The sequence below is a fragment of the Cuculus canorus genome, chromosome 15 (genome assembly GCF_017976375.1).
Source record: "Cuculus canorus isolate bCucCan1 chromosome 15, bCucCan1.pri, whole genome shotgun sequence".
NCBI lineage: Eukaryota > Metazoa > Chordata > Aves > Cuculiformes > Cuculidae > Cuculus > Cuculus canorus.
Window position 1 is genome coordinate 18,160,493 of NC_071415.1, and position 23,173 is coordinate 18,183,665.

Genomic DNA, 23,173 nt, shown 5'->3' on the forward strand with positions numbered 1-23,173 from the left:
ATCCTTACAGTATTACTGGCATGATGTAGCAACTCCAACTGCCAGAAGCAGATTTAAGACCATTTTCCCCAATACACCATGTCTTATAGTAAGTCACGGCGTTGTCTCCTACCTATGATAACTGGCTTGCTTATTTCATGGTGCAATGTGATTTAATTTCTTCCTAAGAAAGCTTCTGGAGCAATGACTAGTTTAAGAAATACCATTTCACAAGGAATGTATATTGACTGTAATTAATTCCTGCAGACAGAGAGGCTAATTAACACGAATCCAACTAATAACGTGGTTGGATTTAATCCATACACTGAACTGGCAACATGCACCAGAGAAAGAGGCAGAGGGTGCAAAGATATATTTGGGGAAGAAATCACACATTCCAAAATGTTTCACACAGGCATTTTAAATGTTGCCCAGCCACTCTTAACCCTTGGTCTCATCTACTTTCCATCACTGCTACAGGCTTCTTTTCTGTTCTCTCCCTCTCTCTCAAGCTATGTCTTTCCTGCATACACAATGCAAAAATACCTTGGCTATTTCAGTCTTCATCTTAAAGATTAACATGCCTGACATTCACAAATGCACACCATTCTTCTTGACAAAAGTAAGCTGCTGCGAATTTTGCATTTCACCGTTACTGATTGTTCTTGTGCAGCAAGCCAGCAGCAACAGAACATGAAAGGGAAGAAAGTTTTCATAGTAACACCATTTTTATTGCTAAGTTCCATTTACAAAGAAAGGTCTATTGTTCATTCTCGTCCAGTGTTCAACAGCCATGACACACAATTAATGCCAACAAGTAGACTCAGCTATAGAAATCTGGATTTCAGAAACATACACCAATATTTTCTCATTTCACTCCCTTCCCAGACACTTATTTACATTTGCCTTTAATTTAAGATAAGATATTGTCACATATACTCTAAACGTCTAACATAACTTAGATTAAATAATTAATACTTATTGCCCGTAGAAAGACATTTCGGAATTCAATTCACCCTGTCTTTGGGGTTTTTCCCATGTAAATGTAAGTGCACATTGAGAATTCTTTTTTTTCCAACTGAAGTACATTCCAGACACAACTTTATTGAAATATATTTCATAGAAGGAGTGTCCCTCATGTTCATTAAATGCTTTATGTAGTGTTCAAATCCCAAGTACATTCATTCTTCTAGAAAAATACATTTCCTCCTCTTTGCACTTAAAACAATCAAACTTGCAAAACTGCCCAAAACGGAGTAACAATTTTGCAACAAAAATATCAATACACCTATTCACAAGTGGAGGTGCCTGAAATTATCCCTAAAGATTAAAATGCTTCCAGTAGGTCCCCAAGAGTTGTAACACAATGTTCTGTTCTGTGCTATGCACTGTGAAACAAAGCTCCTAGAAATTCTAATTAGCCTGCACATTTGCACACTTGAATCTATTCTCAATCCTTTTCAAAATTATTGTAATGTTCGTTCTAAATATTTCTGCCACAGCTAGCCCTTAAATACTCCCAAACACAAAACCTCAGACCTTATCTCCTGAGATACCCACGTGATCAGCTTGCAATTACTATGTTGTAAACTCACTTTAGCACAAGCACCCATAACCAGAAGTAATGGAGACAAAGGTGAAAAAAAAAATCTCATGTATTTTAAGACCAGAAACTTGAAAGAATCCTGAGAACACTATTTATTTTGTCAGGCACAAGTATTCTTAGGCATTACCTGCTTCTTAAGCCCTTTTTAGTTATTCTTTTAAATAAATGCACTCCATACGTTTATGCTAACAAGATAGTTACAATGACCCACGTTTTTCTTTTCATAAGAACCAAGGAATTTAAGTTAGCAAAAAACCAAACCAAATACCACCACAGTGCACATTTATTAGACAACAAAAATTTAGCTGTACATTTATAATACATTAACAAACATGAAATACACATAACATATTGCAAAAGAAACCAAATTCGAGCAATGCGCAAATCTAAAAATTTTAGGAGATCAAAATAGGGAAAATTCTGTACAAAAGTAATATAAAAATACATTTCCATATGAAAGAACTTTCTGTTTGAAGCTCAGTCCAGAACTGCATCTTCCATGTCTTTATTCCTGCTCAAAAAATTCCGAGCAGCAGAAAATAACCCCAAGCACTTCCCCCATCCCACTCCTTAAAAATATCCCACCCTAGCAAGCTGTGCTGGGATTAGCATCTGCTTTGCAGAAGCCAACATGAGACAATAACAGTTATACGTTCTAATTAATGCTGCAAATATTGGGAAAGGTAAGAGCAACAGAGCAGGCAAGCACAGGAGAACCATTCCAAAGACTTCAAGGGAAGAGAAGTGCAGTGTCCGGGTTAGTGATATGCTAGGATAGTTCAGTGATGGTTAAACAGTGATGTACCAAAATCCTCTTTCAGGAAGAACGACAGTAACAGGAAGAAAATTTTCAACATATATTTAGATGTCTAACATCAGGGTGTTTGAAAATAAGCAGGAGACTCATCAAGAAGACTAATTATCTTTGAGGCAAAATGCCTAGATCTCACTGATGCCCTCATCTGATGTCTCTTGGCAAACCTTTGACTCAACTATAGGACTAAAACAGGACAATGTCGCTCCTCTACTATACGACAGCTGCTCTTTTAAAAACAACTCCCCATTTAACTTGAATTGGTTAGTGAAGACAAGATCAGAATGTTTAGCAGGGTGGGGTTTTTCTTTTGAAGAGTACTATGTGCAGGTTAGTTAAACTATTCATTAGGCTATTCTTTAGTTATTTACCTATAATATCTGCAGTGAAGAGTCAGTTTGATCAGTCACAGCACCATGCAATTAAAATGTTTACTGCTATGAAATGGTTTCATACTTACACCTGCTTGCCTGATAGCTTACCTATGTCTTTAAGCATACAGTTTTACACTTACATTTACTGCTACTAATTGCCCTGCAATTGAATGTCCTTTTATTGGATTCCTAGACTGCTCAAAGTCATCATCCTAGGACATTTGTTTAATTAAAAAAAAAAAAAAAATCACAGTAATTTCAACGCTAAATACTGCTTATTTTGCTATAAACAAACTATTTTAGCAATCAGCTAAAATTTTACACAAAAGAATACTTCAAATCCACAAAGGAACACTACTTCCTCCTTATTCTGTCTCTATTGGGTAACGGGTTCATACGAATCACTTGACATTGACTTAAAGCCTGAATGTTGATCTAGACCGGAGTCTTAAATTCTGAGTAGGGAAGAAGAGTTTTTAAATGTCACATACCTGTCCTTTAGCAACTGTGAAAGAATAAACCAGTTCTGGAAGGTATTTCCAATTTTTCCTCACCAACTGACTACAAGGAAAATTCCAACTGTGTTGCAAAGCGAAGAACGTTCAGGAGCTTCTTTAAGGGGTGTAATTTTTTTTAAACTCAGCCTTATTTAAGGAAGTCAAGTCAGAATTTTAGTTTATCATGAATTTGCAGTGGACAATATAAATGAGCTCAATCTTCACATTGTATACAATTTGTGACTTCACACACAGAAACCAGCTTTTAATATTAATATATGTGACCACATTTCTAATGAATTTGGTTTAACCCACATACCTTTGTAAAATGAAGCGAAGGAAGCTTAATGTTTGGTTCATTTCTGTATCAAAGAATTTCCGCAAAGCAATTCATTTCTGTACACAAATTTTAAACTGTGAGCATTACTTCCATGGTGAAGCAGACGTTGGAACTGGACACTAATTTTTCCTCTCTCCCCTTCCTTACCAAACAACCAAGTGTCTGCTGCCATTATCATCTTCACAAATGAAAAGCTCAGGTCTTGTTCACCGTCATACACTGGGTGACAGAAAAGCAAAGGGGACCTGCAAGACCTAATAGTGATGGCAACACACAGTTCTGTTAAACGAATAATATCTTGGTAAAATTTGATAAAACAAGACATACAGATCATAAAATAGCAGCATATCATTCACCATGCCTTCGCTTCTTTCGCTTCGCTTCTCAGAAAGATAATAGAACTGCTCTAACTTAACAGAATATGGCTGAAGACAGAAACAGCCTTTGCAAGCAAACAGTGAGTACTCAGCACCTCTCCAAAATTTTGGTATTTTGTTCTGGAACATTGCTATATTTACTTTAGAGTGATTCTACCTCCCCTCTGCTGTATTACACTGAAATAATCTTTTCAACGACCAATTACTGAGCTACTGCTCTCACTTACAACTTTGTGCTCAGATTTGCTTAGAAAAGGTAATGTTACACTGACTCAAATCAACTTTTGTTTAGAAAAAAAATTACAGTTATGGCTGATGTGCTAATGCTTTCTTGGTTGAGCTTCCTTTTTACAGTGAAAGGGGGATAAGGAAACAGACCTTGAGTTTTTCTGATAAGGGAGAGATAGATAAGATACCCTTCAAGGAATTGTAGATAAGTAACACCATAGTTGCAGAGATAAAAGACTGCCAATGACAGATTATTTCAGCATCTTCAGAGCTTTTATATTCTGAAGTCTCCTAATGCAGGACAGTCAAACTGTATATGTATATGCCTTAATATTAGAAGCAAACAAGTAAAAAATCAATAGCTTCTGTGGTGTAGCCATTCAGAGACTAAGGTTGGTCTGTGCCAGCTGTTGCATTTACATAACACAAGACTGATAGAGCTAGTGCTGTTAGAGCTCTCCTAGTGTAATTCCATCTTCACAGAGAACCTTTGATAGAACTGCTAAGAAGATACACACCTTGCCAACCCCTGACTAGCTAGGCTCTGCCAGCAGCAGACTAGATGGTAGACCTAGTCTTTTATTTTCCTAATAATAGAATCTCTCTGTCATTTCCTGTGACACTCTTAAACAAACAACTGGTCATGAGATTTCTAAGCCACTCAAAGGCAATGAAAAGCACAAAGTCAGCTTTCTTCCCCTTTGTCCCACTTCTTGTGCAGCATGCCTCAAGGGTGAAATGATGCATATCCATCAAAGGGACTCCTTGTGCATGATCCTAAATCTTGTGAGAATTTAATTTGAAATTAGATAAATAAAGATCAATGTTTTCCTGTCTAAAACTAAGTCTATTTAAGGGAATTCAGCCTGCACGATGGCATCTTGTGTAATCTAAGTCAAGAGTTAAGAATAACAACTAACATAAAATGCTTTCAAATTAAGTATGCCATCATTTTTCATAATGATCTTCAGAATATTGCTACAGTGCAATGCTGCAATATAGCAGAAGAGGTTAAGACTGCCATCAGTTCAGCTAATAAAAATATATGTGGTCCCTGCACCCCAACTGCTGCCAGTGCCTAGGTTGTTGAGGTACACATAAGTTAGCCAGAACAGTGACTTCCATGTAAATCCACCCTAAGCGTACGACCAGAAAAAAAGGGTAGGATCTTACTCCACCAATGCCAAACTCCCACCCCACACCCATAGCAGTGCTGAGAACACCTAACTCTCAGAGTTAATTTAGAGTTTGGGCCATTCTGGAATGGTCAGAATATTTGTTAACTCAAACCTGAGACTAAGCAGAAGCCACAGAACACTGGAAATCATAAAACTGCACACAATAAGAGAAAAAATAAAATTTCTGGTGCTTAATGGCAGACTCCTTGTATACATGTTTTACAAGGATTAAGTTATTACAAGAAGAAAAAGATGGGAAAAGCAAGCAAAGTTATACTTGTGGATTAAATCTTGTATATAAATACAACATTTAAAATCACTTCACGAATTCCATCTGACAGCCAAGAAGAGGTACAATAAAAGGCTGAGAAGTAGGTAAAAACTTTTCAGATTCTCCTTCTTGATATGACATAAATTTAGAGACAGAATGAGGGAACAGATTGCACTGATGACTGAAATCACAATACCAAGTAAATAGCAAGCTTCAGTCTTTGAGAGCCAGAAAGCACTCAATGTTATATGAAGACCAGTAATTACAATCTGCTCATTTTACTATTAATTTAAATTAACACAAATGAAAATTGATGAGAAATCTTAAATTCTATTCATGTTAAATTACATATGAAATCAGTAAACAACATTCTAAACTTTAACCAGCACTTTTCCAGTACTTTCTGTCAACTTGGTATCACAATCTGGGAAGCAAAGTAAGGTAAGCATACACTCAGATTCACTTATATGTAGCAACGTTGTTTAACTGTGATACTACCCCAGACAGAAAAAACCTACACAATACCTTTTGAGTTTCAGACTTGCAAAGGAATTATCACTTAGATGTGGAGACCTTCTTCCTACATGAAGATGACATATTTAAAAAGCTCCTTAGAGTAAAACTGCTTCTGTGTGCTTCTAGAAGTTGTCCTTCAGTAGAAAGGAAATCATCATTCCTCAGATGTGCAGCAATTTGACTATAGGAAGTGAACAAACAATCTATAGCAATCTCTTAAAAATATTTCACACTCCTCTGTAGCTGGCTAAGCAAAGTCTAAAGTAGTCTCAAAAATCCCTTATGTTAATTTGAATAAGCATTTGTCATTAAATTTCAAGCTTTTACCTTTACATTTTATATATATATATATATATCACTGCTTTGAATCAAACCTTGACATAAATATTACACATGGAAAACACAACGCTGAAGTGTGGAGTCCTATGAAGACAACACTGAAAGTGGCCAAGCCTGCTGGTATCATGCAGACATCCAAAAGATGAAGGAGGTCAGGATTTAAAAACAAACAACCACCCCCCCCCAGCAACAAAAAAACAAACCGAAAAACATACCATGTCTCAAACGGAAATGTTATCTCTGTACCACAAGACATTTTTTTTCTGGTCAATGTTATGTCTCCAGTTTCAGAGAAGTAATGATACAATATCCTGAAGCTAGGTATCAAAAAATTTCTTCACTTTACCATAATACTGTAGACTTTATACAATTAACTTTGTTCCTGCAGCTGGAACTCTACTACAGAAAGAAAGGAAGTGCTCTGAAATACTTTCATGTTCTTTTTTAACAGAAATTGCTAGGAAACAACTGGTCCAGATTAAAAAGTAGTTTGTTTTTGTGTTTTTTTTTTTTTTTCTTCTCCAGTTTAAATATTCTGAGCATCTAATGTTTACTCCTAAAGCTGCCCACATTCTCTTTCATCAATGGGTGTCTTCTGGTGGACCATATGTCCTCTCAGGCATCAAGAAGTATCTGCACTCCCAAAGGAAAAACAACGAAGTATTTGGTTGCATTTGCTTCACGGTTTATCACAGTGTGTAGGTTGACTTCAGTCAGGACATTCTTCCTCCACCTCTTTTACGCTGCAAACTTCAACTTCAGATTGCAAAGAGGACTGAGGAATGCAGCTGAATGTTCGAAGACTGTGTGGATCAACTGGTGGCACCAGTGTAAGCGACTCTACACTCAGTGCATCTGTATTGTCACGTGTTATTAATGATATTGTGGGCTGCTGTGCAGGAATCAGGCTAGGAGACAGGTTTGCTGTTTCTATGTCACTGCTTTTTACAGTATTCTTGCTAGACTTTGAGGATGCTGAAAGAGTTACATCAGTCAACACTGTCTGACCAGAAAAGATCATCTGACCAGAAATGGTCATCTGAGGCTGCTCTGGAGCTGAAGCATCATCTAATAAAAGAAAACACCAAGAAACAATCAATATTCAACTTAGTATGTACAAATTAAGGCTAACAGCATAATACTATTTACGAATATTTAAGAATAATTGGGTGGAAAAATGTAGTTCTGTGAAGTGCTAAGATTACACATTCACTTTTTAGTAATTAGAAACAAAAAAATATTTTGAAGGTATAACATAACATAACAAAATATCAGCAGGAATCCGTTCAAATTAGGAATCGGAAAATTTTACACATTCAGTAATAGAACATGCAGCAATATCAGAAATATTTCTAGGGAGAGGAAGTTCAGGGGAAGAATAAGGAAGCCTCTCCAGTATTTAGTATAGACTGAGTAGCCACTCCATACCAGGAAGCTCTTTAGAAATAAAAGCCAAAAAGAACCCCTGTATAAGTAGTTTTCCTAAGAGGTGGCTTGTATCTTACTAAAATTTGGAAGTCATTCTCTCATTTCATTCTCCGGATTCACCTTTAGGCGACACCTCAACCACAGAAGGCAGAGCTATGGAAGAACAGGAAGCAGAGCAATGTGCTTACTGTAACTGAAAGATTCTCCCAACAGGCCTGTTTTTTACACAGGTTTATGTTACATGATTTTTTTTGTGCTCCTAACCATGGAGCATACAACACAGGTAAAATTGGGAATAAGGATTACATACCACAGGAAACTGATAAGCTACGACACCTTCCCACACAATGAAAAAGAAAACATCAACAGCTATTTGCACTGTCCTTTCCCCCCTTAAAATCCTAGCCAACTATGAAGTAGACTGCTCATCTGGCTCAGACAGATAGTGAACAGACAGGATGAGGTGACACAACCTTATGAGAGCAACTATGCCCAGAAAAGTCAGGGTATTTCTCTTTTCAGAGTAGAATGACAGGTGCCATTAAAGTAACAGGTATCCAGCTTCAAGACAGACCATTTTTATAGCTCTTTTAAGAAACAGCATGTGTTCAAGTGTACAGGCATCTGCAGAAAAGTTTACAAGGCAATGTAGTGAATACAAAAGCTAAACATTAGGTTCTGTTTTTAATATACAGTGACCTTAAAAATATTTCCGTTTCAATACAATTCCAATTAATCCTGCAAAAGAACAGAAAGCATGAACATAAAACAAAATAAAAAAGAAAAAAAAAAGCTGATAATGGAATGGGAATCAGTAAGAAATCAGTGAGATAACAGTAAAATTATCGGGGGGTTTGGCCTTTATGGCAAGATAATCCCAAACAAAGGTGTATTCCCACTTCAGAAAACAAATTTATTTTACTTTTTGCTGAATAAGTGGCTAAAGATTCTCACTTTACTAGACAAAAGAATTATAGATTGTAAGTCTCCTTTTAAATAAAAGGGACATCAGTGATTATATTTGCAAAACAAGGACAGATTCAAAATAACTAGATTCTTCTTTTTCGCTGTTAAGAAGCTTTACTGAGAATGCAGCCACTGATAACAGAGGAAGTGATGCAAGACTTGCATGGAAAATGAACTGCTAAAAACAGTGAAATAAAGGCTCGTTTCTCTGAATTCCAAGATAAATATTAACATCTAAGCATACACAAAACAGTGAGTCTCTTTGTGGTGATTTTACTTTCTGAATTTCTAAAACTCAAAGAACTAATATTCTTTGCCAAGATCACTTTTTATCTTAATTATGGTGTGAATATTCACCGAAATTCATGATTCAGACACCTAAGGCATTCTGGTAAATAAAGTATTATCAGTCAATAGCATTCTGCTCAGGAATGCTACATACGGTGCATTTCTATTACAGTTCTGCTACTTCACTTCTGATTCTGCAGTTCATTTCTTAAATGATTCCTCCCTTTCTCCCAACAAAATATTAATTTTTTTTTCAATACTTTCATTTACTGAAATAATGGCAGACATACATTTTCTTTTATTATGCAGTATTGTCCCCAAATGCTTCCATGTGGGATCCAAATAAATGCTAAAGTGACCGCTTTCTTAATGCCATAAAGAAAAAGAAAGTATTTGAAAGAAGCCTTTATTTAAAAAGAAAAAAAAGTTTTGAGTCAACAAGTCCAAATTTTCTATCCAAAAGTCTGAAAAAATATGCAAAAGAGAAAAATATCAAGAAATGTACGCAGAACATACTCTGTCAAGTATTTTAACTGCAGTATTCTAGAGAAAACAAAATTAGAGCTCTTCTATGCTTCCCTTCTGCTTCCATCTACTAATGACAGAAGTCTCTCTCCTGTACTTCAATATTTCATTAGTCACTGTCAGAGCTTCACTTCCATTACTCTGTTACTGTCTTTAAGGGTAGCAGTGACAGATTTCTGTAACCCTGCACGGCATTACTGCCAAAATGAGGAGGTATTTTCAAACTGCCACTAGTCCCTGCATGGGCAGAAAACAAATACCAGTACACAAAGGGTCAGAGGACTAAGATTCTTTAACACTGTCTAGAAAAGATCCACAGGTCTCACAACTATTTTGGAATATATTATCTCTTTTGGACTACACTTAACTAAAAATCATACTCTTCACTCACAACTATAAACTACAGCTGTAAAAGCAGTACTTATATCTTCTTTGTGACCAAGATCTCAAACCCATAGACTATTTGAAGTGTATATTTAGCTTGAAACTGCAATTACAAACTTGTGCTAGGCAAGTTTTTAAGCCTGGTCATCTCCCATACCCTTTGGATACATGGGTAGAGGAAAACCTAGACTACAGATTAAGGAAAATGAATAGAAAACAGAACACAATGATCCAGCACCTTGAACAGAAATTTGGTACATAAGAGGCATTACAACAAAAAAATCAGACTGCGCTCTGATGTGAAAGGTTTTTACTCCCAGTTGATTGAATACGTGGCTTCAGGACAACAACTACTAATGAGAAAAATCTGAGGTTAAAATTTTAAAGCCTTTTGGAATCATACTCAATTCAGAGGAGGATTCCAGTAGATAAAATATATATTTATGTATGAACCGAATTCTTAGAAGTCTCTGAAACTGGAATAAACAATTGGCAAGAAGATGCACCTTGGCTGTAAAAAAAAAGTTCAAGAAGAGATTATTACAAGAATGTCCATCTCTGAAATTCAGATAGGTACCAAGTTCTTGATTCAAAAGAATTTCAAAGTATCCAGTATGTTTAGAGATCAAGTACTCTGCTCAGTATCTGGAAAGTCTATCTTTCTCACACAAAAATACTAACCAGCTTTCAAAAAAACCCGCCAAACTCCTAACACTTGGTTCCAGTTTTACATTTAGATAGAAAGACCAAAAATAATTGTAATTTTTATATGAGTAAAATCGCCAGTCACTAAAATACACTTTACTCTTAAAAATCAAAAAGTTATCACCTAGTACGGGAAAACAGCATTTCTATTTACCTCTCCCCAAGCCCCATGTATTTAAGCAAGACTGTTTTGGCAAAAAAATATAAGCCAGATTTGCAACAAAACCAGGAAGAGTGAAGTTAGCTTCTTAAAACAGTTGTGATGTTAGTATTTAGCTCTAATATTCTCCACATACCCAATTTAACTACCAAATAAGGTTTGAAAACACTGTGTTTGCAAGTTTCCGGGTATTACTAGCTCTCTGGGCTTCAGCAACCTTAGATGTTTTTCATCACTTCTAGAATGCGAACAAGATTATCATTACAGAAAAAAAATCCAAATCAAATCACTCTACTTCTGTTATACCAATTTATGTTAAGGATAGTTATTAGTGTAAGATGATAGGAAAGAACAGGAAAAGGAAAGAATGAAAGTCATCTGCAGAGAAATGTCCTCAGTTGTAGAGCAATATGCTATGAAAGAATAAAAATATAAGTAACAGGACATAAAGTGAAAAGATGCAAAGGAAATCTATAAAGATGAAAAAAGGTATTTATATCACATTAAAACAGTAAAGTACCTTCATGCCATGACAGAAGAAAAAAAAATTACTTAGATATAAGTTAAAACAGGTTATATAAATAAGGTGATACTCTGAAGCATATTTCCATCTTTTTTGCATCTACTTCTATTTCTCAGCCAATTAAACAGTCCATAAAACCGTCTGCCTGAGTGTGATGACCACTGAAATATTAGGCTTGTGCCACCACAATCCAAGGACAGTTTTATGCTGAATGCTTGTCCATTTTACCTACATTATAAATAAATTTCTTGCTGCTAGGCAAGCACAATACCTGCACTACTGTCCATTCAGGAGCCTGTGCTTACTAAATTCCACTACCGCCATGGCTGCCCCTGTGCAAATGAAGACATAGCTGCTTTGAAGCTGGAGGCTTGATATCACAATTTCCACTTTAGGCAAGAGAGCCAAGAAACATGGGAGAAATTACAGATGAGGCTTTCAGAAATAGCTAATTATTGCTTTACGATTCTCCCACAAGAAACAGTTGAGAAAAATATCAGTGGTGCTTTCTTCAGTTTCCTACCTCGCTATCACTGCTGTCAGCATGGAAACCAAATATGTTCTAGTAACTGTTAAGGGCTTTTGAAAGCTTATGGAGGAACCTGCCTGAATTGATATTGCGTGAGTTTCTGTTGCAGCTGCTGCTTGAAGACCTAAACCCAGTGTCCACCGTGACTGTCAGCCTCCGACAGACTAAACACCCGCCGACGTCCTTTCCTGCCAGACCTTACTAGAGGAAAACACAGCGATATATCATATGAAGGCTTTAACAATGAAACAAGCAAGGGAAACTGGAATGAAGACAAAGGATAAATGTTAGAGTAGCAACAAGAATAAGTGACAAGGACACATCCATAACTGCGGGTATCTTGAATACAATTTGACACCACACCAAAAGCCTCATAAGTTTGGGAAATACTTCTGAAGCCAGAAGTATTCATTCCTTACAAAAAAAAGAGTTCAACTTAATTTGATTTTTTGACTTACCTATCTGGAAATGTTCATATGACAGTTTGGGCTATGTCCGGCAATACCAACAGCACTTACACTGAGGAGGGACTCGCAGGCATTTATTTACTCATATGCTTTAAAAATCTTGAGAGAAGCTATTTATCATGAATTCTGGTGACACAGAATTATTCTGATTTACACTGGCCATAGATTATAAGAGGTGCACTACCATGGAGGTGACAATACTTCAGCCCATTCAGCCCTATGATTCTATAATATGAACTTGCTTATAATAAAGCCAAATAGTGTTTTAAAAGATAGCAGCAGTTCAAATGATGATGCTTGGTGCATAGACAGTTTCTAGAAAAAGAAACTTTCTAGAAACAAAAGTACTTCTTCATCTAGTTAGAAAAATACTACCATCATAGAACAGAAGAGATTGATCCATGTTCACATTACTGATTGGGGGCAGAGACAGGGACGGTTTCAGTCAGATGACAGGCACTGCTCTTACAGGTACTCCATGCCTGAAATCATCCTCTCCTTGCAATACATACGTTTTACTTCACAGACTGGAATCCAATATATTCTCTGCAGCAAGGAACAGCTCTTTGTACTTATTTTAGACCTTTCACCATAAATATCTGGCAGAAGTGTGAAATACAGCAGAAGTGGAGTAGAAGATCAATGCCTTCTGAAATCCTCAAGATCTGTTTGCTCCAATGTAAACATTCTCTTATGTATTGAAGCCAAATGCATTTTAAAGCTTAAGACTACTTAAAAAGTGTTAAAATACAGCGTAGATGACATTACACACACAACTCTGGAACAGTGCTAACTTACAATAAGAGAGCTTCTTTATCTTAATCCTTGGCATATATCAAAATAAGCACATCAAGTGTACAGTTCCAGCAAGTATAGCCAAGAAGAGACTGTATTCTAAGCTCAGAAGGTTGATTAAAATCCACCTAGCAAGAGAAAATCTTATGCATAGCAACAGTTCAAATGGATATGTTAATTTAAAAAAAATAAAACTAAATACAGAGAAAAAATCCAACCAGATAGCACAATTTGTAGAACATGATACTGCCTGTCTGTCTTGCTAGGGATTATGCTTTCTTTAAGGGATGATGACTTCTTTTTTTTTTCCCCCCCAATTTTTAGGAACAGAGATCTTATAAAGGGCTAAGCTTAATTCCCAGGTACTGCAAATGGGGGAGCTGTAAGGCTTTAAAATATCTGTGCCATCAAGCATTGTGACAATTATTAGGCAGAATAGCAAGAAACCTAAAAGTTTACTCATGACAAAGCAGTTAATGCAACCATTGTTCTCTTAACGACTGAAATGTGCACAGCAGTCATGATCTTCTATAGGCTCAGTTAACCTCCCTCCTCATATTAAGATACCCTGTGATTGTTCAAGGCAGGTAGGAATGTTTATTACTAAAGTATTCTTATGAAACATCAAAGGAAAAGGATTTGTTTTCCTGTGATACATTTTTGAAAGCTCTTTTACTGTTTGGCCATTAATATATACTCTATCTTGTAACATTGTTTTCTCTCCAGTAACAATTACACAATTTGTCTGTATTTTCTCCTCATCTATCACTGTTTTATGCAAAGGTCAGTGTGTATGTTCCAAATCAAATTTCCTGAAACAACTCTGTGAAGATTACAAGTACCATCTCAAATATATAACTGCACAGTTTAAATTCATGAACAGGCAGTAGCCTAGGACACCATAATCACAATTTTACAGTAGAACAGCTATTTTGGTTTAAAATGTTACTCTTAAGGAGGTAGTTGAGCTATTTTCCTTGTAGTCCACAAACATCTCCCCTTTTATCTCATCTGGCCCTCTTGACTGAAATTCCTGAGCAACCTTGGATGTTCTTCATGGTCAACAACTTGAACAGTTGCCAGAACAAACAGGGGAGTAGGGAAGGAGTGACAGAGAGCACGCACGTGTGCTCACATGAGTGTACTTAAAATGGGATGGGGAACAAGGGGGACTCACATGTGACAGATGGTGGAAGCATTCAAGTGCTCCATTGGGGCAAAAAAAAAAATCTTAGTAACTGCTTGCTGTTCATCAGCTACTTGTTACCTCCTCTTTGAAGAAGCCAATTCATATCATGTAAGCCTCCTTTTCTGCTCCACAGCAGAGTAAGGCAGTTTAGTTTCAACTGTCCTTGACGGGTTAAGCAAAAATCACATTGCTATACATTGAAGTGAGTGAATACCAACTAGTTTCCATAACTCAGCCGAGTGGTCAGTAAGACTTGATATAACACAGACAGTAGTCAAGAGACTATCGCTTATTTCAGCAGTGTACCTCTGTTCATGGAGAGAACACATAGAACAGGTGTCTGGATATACCAAACAATCTCTGTCATGGTCATGCTCCTGGCAACAGCTTCCAGTATAGATGACAATTATATATAAATACTATAAGAGGGAGGACATTCATGAGAATATTCATTACAAACTTGCAGTAAACTGGTGAACTCAGTTAATGCAGAAACACTGTTCCAAGGAATGGACAATAGTAATAATCTGACACTGAAGGTTAGCAAAGGGCGTCAACAAATCTCCCTGGGTTGGAAAAAACCTTCCCCATACTTCCATCTCCAGAGACCTAGCTCCGGGGATTTTAGATTCCTCTCTAGTCTATACCAAGGACCTTGACACACCATCAGTCACTCAGCCACAACTATTTAAAACATTACTTGTTCATTACTGGCTGCAACTATATTAGAGTTTGGTTCAGAACAGTAGAGCAACTTTGAAGAATTATGCACACTTACTGCTTTAGCCTGATTTTAGGAACAGTTTCTGTGCATTAATGAGATTCTTTCATGAGGAAGCCAAATTGTAATATATGCTGCAACTACTTATCAAATACACTTCAAATATTAATACCAACAGATGTATGAACAAATAATTAGTCCTTCAAGCAATCACATGCATGGCAGGGATGCTTGGTCCTAAAGGTCAGAATAAATATGGCCCACAGCAAAATCCCTAAGCCACATGCAGATCAGATGCATGCACTCAGTATCAACTGTTCATCGTCCTATTGCACTGAATTACCTACTCCAACACACACAGTCGCTGTCTTCTGCTCTCCAAGTAGAGTTAGCAGAATAAAAACCCGGGAGTTGATCTGAGAAGTCAGCCCCCTGCAGCAGGTTAATGCAAGCTGCTGACTTGGGATTGAAACAGCTGCTACAGACGCTCCTGTTCATTTCCACTGACTTCACCGAAGTGGAAATATGCTCATAGTGGTAGGGCACAAGCTTGTATCCTTACCACCAGACTTGCTAAAGCATCTACGTCAGTGTGCTTAGATCGTAAGATCAACATTGGAAGTGGGCTGTTTGAAAAGGTCTTGAGAATCAAGTTACTTCTATCCTTTTATAACCAAAATGAGGTAGAGTAGGTCAGTTCTAACATCAAAACATTGCAATATGTACCCTTCAAGATTTGCTTCTTGTCTAGTCTCCAGCTGGAGGCTTTACCTCACGCCTAATTTGCACTCCAAACAAACACCACTACAAGATTCTCTACCAAAACTACACAAAAAAAGGAATGAGAGCATTCTAATGCAACAAGAAGTCCCAGCATAAACATAACCTTTAAATATACTGACCAACACAAACACATGGTAGCTACCTTTGTGCAAGTTATACCATCAGCCTATTTATATAGCAGCTTTTCTTGTACCAATGAAACAGCCTACTCAAATGTGGTGGTGTCCAGCCAGAAAAGCATTATTGCAGAAGTTTTACAATATTAGCGTCCTAAATAAGTATTTTCAAGTATTTAGCATTTGGCCCATTGTTACAAATCAACATGAGTATCAGAAAAACATACAAAATCAAATGTCACCCAGTTCAAAAAAAAGATGCTTCATACGGTGATCAACTTATCCATTATGGTGGAAGGCAATACTTCAGTTTAAATTTAACATGTTGTTGAGTTTGGGTGTTTTTTTAATATGCTAAGAGACAAGTTAGGCAAGCAGAACGTTATTTCATCACTAGTTAAAATCACTGCAGAAAAATGTCAAGTATTTAATAGAGTTCCAGACAGCTGAAGATACCATTAAAATTTACACCACAATTAACTTCAACTGGTTTAGTTCAATGATCAAGCGATTTAAAAAACTTAAAAACCCCTACTTTAATCCAGTAATACAGTAACTTACTTACAAAAAACTACTCTACATCCCCTAGTGCCTAGGTTGAAAATTGTGATTTAATACCTGACGGGCTCTGTGAAGCAGAAGGAGTGGATGTTGAGCTGGCAGTCACTGAATCACAGTGCCCCGTGCTGCCACTGGAAGGTGATGGTGATGAGAGTGGTGATGGATTGTGCTGATTTATGCACTGGGCTACAGCAAAGCCTGCAAAACAGAATAAAGACGTTTATGAGTTAATAATTAGCATGAAAGAGTTAACCTACATGAACAAATTGAGAAAATGTAAGAATAAATACTGCATCGAAGTGGTGCTAATTTCATGTAGCGACTCAGAGGATGCACCTTCTTCCACCTTCATCTTGGAAGCCTGAAAATCTGAATGCATCTTACTGAAAACATGCTACAAGCACTGATCAACAGAGAAAGCAGAGGCTAAAGGATTGAAAACATTTTAAAACAGAGCTTGCAAAAACAGATAAAACATGTCAAAACATGTTTTTAATATATTCATTAATAAATCAATAATCTTAACGTAATACGGAAAACTGTTAAGCCAGAAGCGAACAAAGCAACTCTCAGACAGAAGGCCCGCACTACAATTTTTTGTGGCAGAGTTAACTTAAGAAAATTTTAGTCAATCAAATCCAACACTGGCATCGGATTTCATCCACCTTCTCACAAGTGAAGCCTTTTCCAGTTGGAAACCTAAAATAGTCCATACAATGCCTGACAGCACTTCCCAAGTAACTCTTCTTCTGGCTTTCAGTCTAATAATTCCTCAAACTCTTTACAATGTAGTAGCCTCTTCTTTCCTAAGATAAACTAGCAGTCATTCCTTTCTTCTTCCTCTGCAATCCCCTGCTCCAGCCTTTGACATTGCTTAAAAAAAAATACCCCCCCCCCTCCCTTTTAGTTCCTTCCCTCCTCTCCTACAACGACTCATGCACTTTCTCTTTCAAGATGAAGTATCAGAAAGCATTGAGAACCAAATCCACTGGAAGTACGCAATTTGAGAAAAAAGCGCAAGGAAGGAATTCAAATCCCTGAAACAACCAAAATTGATTCTTTAGGCTACTGGTGAATGTGTGATGCTGCCATTCAGTCATATCCTCATAAAGTAAGTGCCCACAAAGGTGTCTCCAGTAAGTCCAGCAGCACTGCTGCTTTGGCAGAAAACCCATAGTGAGGAATACTAAGATTTGCAGTGAAAATACTCCAGTTCTGAAGAACTTCAGGAATTATTTTCACATACGCTGTTAGATCCTCATAAGCTGAAGATCCCTGCTTCGGGACAACCTGGTAACTCACTTGTGATTAGACTGTTTGAACAAGTCAGGATCTCCCCCATAAGTTTAAAACCAGTAAGTCACTCTTTACTGTATCTTTCAATTCGCAGTTGTTTCCCCGCCTTAGCGTTGATTTTCCAGCCAAATTTTCAACTTACAGCTTATACGGTTTTGTTGTTATAGATATCAATGATCTGATCTTGAACAGCATCAGTATTATAAAAATGCAGAAGAATCAAAACCTTAAAGGTCTAGCATCTACCAGCATTCTACCATTAGAACACAATGGAATTACCTGCTAGAATTTGCAACATGCTCGGAAAGAAAAATTCATTAACTGCCTTTCCCGCTCAAGTCCAGTGAAGACAACTACCATTGCATTGGTCATACTTCCTTGGTCTCTTACTTTCTTTAGAAGATTACACCCTTCTCATTGTTGTTAGCAACCCTCCTCATAACATGCCTATAACAGTTCCTCCACTTAATTAGTAAGGCTTTCCTTTGGCAGACATGCCTCTTAGCATTTGGAAGCTTTCAGTCATCTCTTCCTGTTTCGATAGTGAGCAGCTTGTCGGAAGTTGGATCACTTCTTACAGCAAAAGTATCTCCAACATGGGCTGTATATCAGGTGATGTACACAACTCGGCTGCTTCCATAGCTCTTCTCACTCTCCCGTGGGAAGGTATTAATCCAAAAGTTTACTTTTTATTGGCAGTTCCCCGAATTACTGAAAGTAGCCACGAGGTGCACTGTGAAACACCTAAACAATATACTACTCCTTGCCTTCACTGCAAAGTGAATACCGTGAATGAAAATATCTGACAGGTACAAAAGTATTGGGTACAAAAGAAAGAAAATGCACCACATAATTCTTTTTTTCTTCTGTATGGGGAATCTGCCATTGCTCTGGATGGATGATTCACTCATTGTAGAGAGTCTCTTGTATGGGAAATTTGCTGGTGTCATGAAGCAGGCAGCAGTCAGAACTCAGGCTTTGTAACAAGAAGTACATGAAAGCTTTAAAACAGACATGACAAGTTAGGAAAATGCTGTAAGCAGCAGCACATACTGACAGAAAAAAACACTGGATGAAGGAAGACAGAAAAAAACCCATAACATCAGTCCTGTTAATAATCTGACTTAATCTGTGGTCCCATCTCTTACTCTCTAACTCCTATGCGTATACGCAAGAACTAGACTCAAAACCTCTTCAGAAACACAATGTTATCTGAACTTCTGTAGTACTTGCGTCAGTTTTAGATGGATGAATGCCACTTTTACTAAGCTTTTATTTTATTTTAAGTTACAATTCATTATGTCCAAGATTCACTTTAAAGTATTACATAACCACCATGCAGGAGACATCTATTTTAGTTAAACAAAAGAGTTTGGTAAACTATTTCATAAATGTAAGTAATTCCATGTGTTTTATTTCAGACACCAAACCAATTGATCTTCTACAACTTTTAGATAAGTTAAACTGAAACTACAGTGATGCCTGACAGTCTGCAAAAAGTTAACCACATACTAAACTACCTCAAACATGAAAGACTTCTATAGTACTCAGGGCCACTGATACATACATTTTTTAATATAGAAAATGTGCATTATGTTTCTCATACATACTTCATATTTTGAAATACCAGTTAGAATGAGAAACTAGGAATGATCAATGGACTCGTGACCACAGAAGTGAGGCAAAGACATCTGCTAAAATGAACGGGAATTGGTTTTGGAACAGCTACTAAAACTATTGGTACAAAAGTGCTTACATGAATACATTTTGTTTCCCTTACAGTACCGGAAAAAAATGCACCCATCCAAAGCATCCACAACGATATAGAACTTCAAGGGAGGAGAAATCTTCCATCCTCACAAAAACAGTAGAAATAATAGAAAAAGTAAACACAGTCTGCTATGGCTATCATAGGGAAACCTGGGTTGATTCAGCAAGTTTGCCTGCCTAAAGGTTCTGCAGAACAGTGCTCACGGATTCATATCCTTATGCTGAAGTGATGCTTGCAAACAATCATATGATATTTTCATTCCCAATACAACTGCAGATGAAGGATTTTAAGATAGGAGGGAAAGGTAAGATTGAATAATTCAAAATAGCATTACTGGGAAACTATTGACCAAGAACAAATGTTCTAACCAAGAAACTCCTTCAGGAAATATCTGCAAAGAAAAGTTGATCAGAATTAATTGTGGCTGCAGGAAGTAAAATAACACTTAAAAGGTTCTAGAGCTGCCTTTGGTCCTACTTTATGACTTAAGTTGTGACAGAGGTGAGTTACAAACACAAACATTTCCTTTCCAGTACTTAAGATTCTGCTTCAACATAACCTTCTATTTAACACTGAATAAAGTTTTATTGTAAAGATGAAACTTCCCAGTACCTTGGAGAAGATCGTATTTCCATAATCACAATGTTTCATGAGGCTGTGTTTCTTTCATAAAACACGTATCACAAGTTATCCTTGTGCCAGCAAAATTTCATGCCAAAACCCAAACAGCTTCTTAGCTTTTCTTTAAAGGAACTTTAAAGGAACCTTCTCTTCTCTAGGCTAAACAAGCCCAACTCTCTCAGCCTGTCTTCGTATGGGAGGTGCTCCAGCTCTCTGATCACATTTCTGGCCTCCTCTGGGCTCAAATTTTCGCCATGGCTGATACTCTATGCCTTTGCCAGCATATCCTCATTACGAGTGATACTTTAAGACAGCACAAAGATACTCTTATATTAAAGCATGCCACAACTTCTTCTATTGACCAGAGAAGTAATTTCTACAAGTCAAAATAAATTACAATATTTACTGTAGTTAGCTAGCATGGAGGGAGCTAAAACATATGTCAGCACTTAAACACAAGACTTCACAATTCTCAGACTGTGCTATTTTGAAGTGCTTTTTTACTGAAAATAACCCTTGTAAATAGTAACCTCTCCAAATCATAACAGTCAAAGACTGTTTTCAAACCTGATCTTATTTAAAAGAAAAAAGATCTAACTAGCACAGTAGAGTTCCAAAATAACTTTTATATGACATTCAAAGGCACTGAGCAATCTAACCTCCAAAAACAGCAACAAGTGTGGATTTGCATCAGCTGTGAAGGTCAAGACCATCACTATTACTTTGACCAAAAAGATCTGTTTTCTTACTGTGGAGATGGCAACTAAGTTCAAAAAGGTTATGCATACTTCAAGAATGCACTCATATTATTTATTAAAAAATAATTCTGCCCACCCGTGGTGACCTGATAAAGAAGGGCACATAATTTTTAACAGCATATAATACACCTATAGAGTGAATAATACTTGACAAAGCTAAAATAAATTTTCTTCATATAAAAGTGGCTGTTCTCAAGAACTCCTTAAACAATTCCAGGCTTTGTTTAAAGTTTTCTTATTCACAAGAAGTGATGCAAAATTTATACAGAATTTTCACCTATATTTTCTTGTTCATTTAAAGGATTACAAAGCTGCAAAAGATCATTATTTCCTTCAGGTTTTAAAACTAAGATGGCTATACTTTGCTTGCAATGGCTAATATTAATGAGAAGTTTTTTCCCAACTTTTCCTCCCCAGAATCTTACCATCATACACTAAGGTATTAACAATGGCAAAAATGGTAAGAGAGATCTATTGATTGATTTTTGCTACAAAAATAAATTCTCTCAGTAGGAAAGCAACCAGATCTGTTAAAATATTTAGATGTTCATTTGGCAGGAAATCATTAAGATTTCCCTTAAGATACATTGAGCATATAAATTTTGGTGTACAGCTGGTATTTGATCCCAAAATTTGAGTTTGCTCGGAGAAGTGATTATTTATTTATATTCAATAAGATCTATGTTCACAGGACACCTACAAAATCTGCTTGTTTCTTTGAAAATGATGCAATTCTATTTAAAGAGTGCTTCAAAAGCACACGATGACTACAGAGCTAATATATAAGATAGGGAACAGTCTAGCCAACTAAACTATCCCTAAAATACTCCAACATTCTGGCAAAGGCCATTAACCTAAAATAGACTTGCAAGTATATTCACGGTCATGACTTCATGATGATAAAATTGATCAAGTGAAGCATTTTGCTTCTGCGCTTCTCCAATAAGATTTGCACAGTTTATCAGGCCAGTCATCTCACTGCATCCGCATAACTCATACTTATTCTGAAGAGTATTAGCAGGGATGTTCTAAAGCCTGGTCTGTTAAATTCTCATCACTTCTCACCCATCTTGAACAAAATCTGGTTTTAAGCTATAACAACCCTCACTCTCTCCCCCGAGACATCAAGAGGCACATTAAAAAGACTTTCAACTTTGTACCACGAAACAAAGCAAAGTGAAGCACAGTTTGACTACAACAAGGTAACTACGTGTTCTCCAGTGAAATATGTAGAACTTCATGTATTCACTATGAAAGGAACAGAACCAGACCAGACTGAAATAAGGGTGCTTGAAAAGTCTAAATTCATGGAGGCGAGGGATTAGGGAACCAACTCAATAGCTGTACTACAATCCTCCACAAAATGAGATTTGCAGGACGACTGAAAACTTCTACATCATCAATTTCTTAAAAAAAAAAACATACTAGATGAACACCACTGACACCTAATATGGTCCTACTAAAAAAGGGATCAATCTTCTTAAAGCACTGCTGAGAACACAGCTCTCCTTTAAATCATCACCAAAGGAAAGCATAACTTGTTTCTTACAAATACAATCAAATTAACAGACTATGGGCTTTGCACAACTCTTAACCAGTTAAAGTTGGAGCACTAAGAAATAAGTACATGAAGCTAGGAATTCAACTGCAAATTGTTTAATAATTTCCTTAAGAAGCTAAAAAAAAAAAAAACCCTCCCCATCTTAAAAGTAGAAATACCTCCAAGCCTGATTAAGGGATAAAGACAAACAGATTCCTATAAAAATCACTAGGAAACCTCATTCATTCATTAGTGAAGGTACGAGGAGTAGGAAGAGGCATTTGGTATATATTTTGTAATCAGATATAAAATAATACATTAATCCATTTCTGTTATACTACACGCTATCTTAAAACGTGTTTCAAAAATGCAGCACTGGAAATATTTCATGTTCTGTGCCTGGTTTCCAATACATGGTAAAAAATAAAACACTCAAAATACTTTTTGCAGATATATACAGTGGAAGTCTCAATTTTCTGGAATTCAAAAGTAAGAACGTGATTGTTCAAACATACTACCATGTGGCAT

At 36.7% G+C, this 23,173-nt stretch overlaps 1 protein-coding gene across 9 annotated transcripts in view; it reads right to left on the minus strand.

Moving 5' to 3' along the window:
• CLEC16A (C-type lectin domain containing 16A) overlaps positions 1-23,173 on the minus strand; it is a 99,874-nt gene that overhangs the window by 31,139 nt on the left and 45,562 nt on the right. For 3 of the 9 annotated variants that reach the window (XR_008452372.1, XR_008452371.1, XR_008452373.1), the window contains exons 22-24: positions 16,717-16,857; positions 12,105-12,224; positions 6,190-7,587 (exon numbers count right to left, since the gene is read on the minus strand). Coding sequence is in view for 4 of the 9 variants with exons in the window: in XM_054080223.1 (XP_053936198.1) it covers positions 7,229-7,587; positions 12,105-12,224; positions 16,717-16,857 (620 nt within the window). In the remaining 5 variants the exon portion in view is untranslated. Of the gene's footprint in view, positions 1-688; positions 8,101-12,104; positions 12,229-16,716; positions 16,858-23,173 lie in introns of those variants that run through there. The other 6 variants (XM_054080223.1, XM_054080226.1, XM_054080224.1 and 3 more) reach the window with 6 other exon arrangements.